This window comes from Nuphar pumila, chromosome 1 (genome assembly GCF_984573655.1).
Source record: "Nuphar pumila chromosome 1, dmNupPumi1.hap1.1, whole genome shotgun sequence".
Classification (NCBI taxonomy): domain Eukaryota; kingdom Viridiplantae; phylum Streptophyta; class Magnoliopsida; order Nymphaeales; family Nymphaeaceae; genus Nuphar; species Nuphar pumila.
The window spans coordinates 68,483,067-68,488,152 of NC_143249.1; the positions used below are offsets into that span (position 1 = coordinate 68,483,067).

At 37.4% G+C, this 5,086-nt stretch overlaps 1 protein-coding gene across 1 annotated transcript; it reads right to left on the minus strand.

The window, feature by feature from the left end:
* Window positions 1–380: 380 nt before the first annotated feature.
* On the minus strand, window positions 381–836 carry LOC149848981 (uncharacterized). Its single transcript, XM_090006371.1, has one exon. It carries the CDS (start codon window positions 834–836, stop codon window positions 381–383), a length of 456 nt encoding a protein of 151 aa, XP_089862497.1.
* Window positions 837–5,086: the final 4,250 nt, after the last annotated feature.

The window sequence follows — 5,086 nt, forward strand, 5'->3', positions numbered from 1 at the left end:
TTTAAGAATTTATCCCAAAAATCATTAAAATGTATCTTATTAAGTTTGAAACACCTCAAAACAATTAATTTTCATGATAATTTGAATATTTTGTCTAAAAAAATTCTTAAAATTACTATTTTACCTTTGTTAGAAATATATAATTATGCATATAAAATACCCAAAATTGACATTTAAATTATAGAAATACACTTTTAACTCGAAGGTAAAGCTAATTCTTTATTTATTTAAAATCTTAAAATTTTACAGGTTTTACATCCTACCCCTTTTAAAAGAAATTTCGTCCTCAAATTTTTTTACTCGGGTAAAAATAATTGAGGCTACTTCTCTCAGATACCCGCTTCGGGTTCCCATGTGCACTCCTCGGTACCATGATGCCGTCAAAGAACCTTAACAAAAGGAAGGGTCCTGGTTAGCAGAACTTGTTCCTTCTTGTCAACAATCTGAATTGGCCTCTCAACAATGGATAGATCCTCCTGAACATCCATATTCTTATACTGAATGATGTGAGAAAAGTAGTGAACATACTTCCTAACCATGGATACATGGAATACATCATGAATCTGTGAATACCACAGTGGTAACTCCACGCGATAGGATGCCTTGTCAATCCTTTCTAAGACTCTAAAAGAACCAAGATACCTTGGACTGAGTTTACCCTTCTTCCCAAAATGAAAAACACTCTTGGTAGGAGAGATCTTGACAAACACAAGGACATCAACCTCAAAAGTAAGCTCCCTACATCGACGATCAGTGTAGCTCTTCTGACGACTCCGTGTTGTGCGCAAACGATCACGAATAATCCGCACCTGATCTGTATAATGCTGAACTGTCATAGGTGACTCAACACTGCGGTTGCCGACATCATCTCAGTAAGCAGGTGATCTACATGATCTCACATAGAGTGCCTCATATGGTGTCATGCCGATGCTCGTATGATAACTGTTGTTATATGCGAACTCTGCAAGAATCATGTGACTATCTCAATCGCCTCTCCAATCTAAAGTGCATGCCCAAAGCATATCCTCAATGGTCTGTATGGTCTTCTCAAGCTCACCATCCGTATGAGGGTGAAACGTTGTGGGAAACTTCAACCTCATACCTAAAGCTTGTTGAAACTGGCCCCAAAAATATGAAGTAAAATTAGTATCACGATCGAATATAATCGACATAGGTACACCATGCAAACAAACTACCTCTTTAATATAAAGATATGTAAGACTCTCAGGAGTCTGAGTCACATAAATAGGCAAGAAATGTGTTGACTTGGTCAATCTATAAATGATTACCCAAATGACATCGTGCTGACAATGAGACTTGGGTAGTCCCGCAATAAAATCCATAGCGATCTCCTATGCTCACTTGTGAGCCTTCAAAGATAAAACAACACAATATCCCAAAGAAGGTCTAAACGCGCAATAAGCAATCTCGAGACAATCAGGTCGTGATAGGACCATTGTGTCCTCACGACAATGGATAACAGTATAGTGCTCATAGAGTCAATCCATGCCGAGGATAACATCGAATGCTGTCATGTCAGGTACAATAAGATTGACAGGCAAATTTTGCCCACCCAACTCAAGAGACAAATTCGGTCATTAATAGACATAGATACAATATCGCCTACAGGATTACAAACATCTAGTATAAGCTTCCAAGATTCTACAGGCAACTGTAACTGACTAGCAAAACGAACAGAAATAAAAGGAATGCATAACTCCACTATCAAATAACATTAGAGTGGCTTGACCCACAACCATAATAGTACCTTGGATCAAATCACTGTCTTACGCATGTTATTTGGACAGGCAAGCAATCACACACAAAAACTATTGAGAGTCCTAGCATATTTTTAGGTTTTTTAACAAACATCACATGTTTTCACAATATATAACAACATATCTCATATGTACACATTATCAACAACATCTACTTAACATATATTATACCTACAAAGATGGTCTTACTCGCGACTTGAGGTCACTCTTACCCTTGCTCTGATACCAAATCTCACATCCCTAAAAAATCCAACCTTTTTAAAACTTTTTCAAACCCAAAATTTTGAGAAAAATTTAAAACTTTTTATTGATTATAAAAGTTCACATGATTCTTGAAAGTAATATGCCCACAAGTTCGTCTATGGCTACATTCCAACCGTTCCAAATACTAGACGACTCACCTGAGCGCAAGCGCGAGTGTATATTAGCCTCATAGTATCAGTTCCAGTATAGAATCATCCATAAATGCAACTCGATTGGGAAATTTGCATGAGTCCTAAAAGTAATATACCAACAAGTTCATCTATGGCCACATTCCAACCGTTCCAAATACTAGACAACTCACCTGAGTGCAAGCGCGAGTGTATATTAGCCTCTCAGTATCAGATGCAGTACAAAATCATCCATAAACACTACTCGATTGAGTTTATTACTCTAAGGATTCTCACACGTGAAAAAAAATTAAAATGCGTAAGATGAAATTTATCTAAAGTTTAAGACAATTGAGGAGTTACGTAAAAATTCAAAATTTTTAAACCACAAGCATAACCAATAGGGAAACAAAAAGACAAAATTTAGAATTTTTCTCATTCCAAAATATTATTATTCTTAAAACTTAAAGATCCAAACATAAAAACTTAAACCTTGACAAGTTTATAACTATCCAAAATTGTTTGAGTCCTCTAGGGATAGTAATAGGTAAGAGTGGAGCTTTCAATCATGCAACAACCCGTGCTTCGCTTCAATCTTCCATGAGGTTATCTGTAATATTATAGGGCATCAACTACTTGCCTGTAGGAAATCAAAACTAAACTTGGAGAATACAAATCAAGTTGTAATGATATAATCAAAGTATAATTTCCATCATTTTTTAAAAATGAGAGTCAAGGGAATCTACACCAAAACATGTATATTTATCATCATTTATTGCATGTCATTCATAATTGCATAAATTGTAAGCATGTTCTCATATTCATATTCATTTTCATTCATGACATTCAACATTACAATCATTCGTATCTATGATAAGTGTTCACATAGATGAATGAGAATTCACAATTCATATCATGCTTAGAAGTGACGTAAAATGAAATATTTCATCAAAAGAAGCATGCTCATGTCCAACTCATGACTAAGATATGCATTATCTAAATTATAAATTTATATGTCATTCCTCAAAACATTTATGCATTTTACATTCATATATATAAATGAAACAAGCTCTGATTCAACCTTTCCTATGTATCTCACACACACAAGCACCTCACGTGCAACAACTAAGCCCTTGGCTTGCATCAACAGGTCAAATCACATGACCAATATAAACATGTCTTTTTCATTCACATGTAACAGAGCATATGCAATAATCATGCAAACCTTAGTAGTCTCTACATATTTACATCTATATGTATATATATATGATAGCAGTGATTCTAAAAAAATCTAATTAATTATTTCTCTTATTTATTCAGACCTAACTGGTATAAAAGAGGGTATAGACATTCAAAAATAACTATAGGAGTATTTATTATTCTATGTATTTTAATTGCCTTCCTATAGCTTAACTCATTCTTTCCTCAGCGATTCAACCCTGCAATGCAACCGTAGGGAGAACAAACTCGTGGTCCAAGATTTTGGCTTATGCCAAACATAAATCATCGGTGAACAAATCGGGTATGCATCCCTAACTCTGCAGAGTTGTGGTACTATTAGGGGTGGAAATCGGGTCGAGTTGGCAGGTTGGCGGGTTGGCATGTCGGGTCGGCGGGTTGGCGGGTCAGCATACCTCAACACGAACCTGACCCATTTATTAAACGGGTTGGTTGTGGCAAACACGAACCTATCGCATTTATTAAACGGGTAACCCAACATGACATGGTTAACCCATTTAATAAATGGGTCAGGTAAACGCGTTGGTGGGTTAGCGGGCGGGTTGGTGGGTCGGGTAAACGGGTTGGCAAGTCAGGTTCGAGTAAACGGGTAAATGGGTTAGCGGGCGGGTCAGGGTCGGATAAACAGGTTGGCGGGTGGGTTGGCAGGTCGGGTTTGGGTAAACGGGTTGACCCGCCCGCCTAACCTGTTTATTAAACGGGTCAACCAGGTTGGCGGGTTAGCATACCCCTAACACAAACCTGACCTGTTTAATAAACAGGTTAGGCGGGTCGACCTGTTTACAACATGAACCCGTTTAAGCCAAACTCGAACCCGCCTAAGAAGCGGGTTGGCGGGTCGTGTTAGATTTTGCCACCCCTAGGTACTACCACCTAAGACTCATTGGTAGACCTATCCCTTCACTTTCTTGGAACGGGGACAAGAGGCGCCTTCAACCTTCAAAAACTCAACATATCCCATGAGGCTTGTACCGCCATTTCCTCTCTCAGGAGAACAAGAGATTGAGATAGACCCAGCCATCTTAGAGAGACTGGCTTCATCGACACCTCAAATGGACCCCTGGCCCAGGGTTATCTTTATTATTAAGTCATAGGTCAAAGCCAAGTATTATTGTCTTACAGGATTACCCTCTCATGCCCTCATGCATAATAGCAATAGTCTATGCCCTCTCGCATGACTAAAATAGTTTATGCCATATGCAAGACTTATTCTAGCATGCTCTCATGGATGTACATGACATAATCATTTTCATTTTCATGCATGATCCTATCATGTTATGATTTAAACTATAATGTTCTCATGCATGATTCATTTCTAACATGTTTTCATGTATGAATTGAACTCAACACGCTTTATGCATGATTCTCTCATATGAGTTACTATGCATGTACATGTCATAAAAGATTCCATTTTTCATACATAATACACATCACAACTTAATTTACACACAAACATGACACACTAACATGCATTCACATTCACGTGCATGATATGCAATCACGTTGCATGCTTCTTATACATGATATACTTCATTTAGTCATTAATTCGCAATACAATTATGTCAAACACATCAAGTTATGCACTCATACATTTTACATAGTGCATACTCAAACATGACCTGCAACAAACACACTTCATATCCCACTAACTAAAATCATAACAAGCATGTTCTCCAACGACAATAATAAGATCACTTC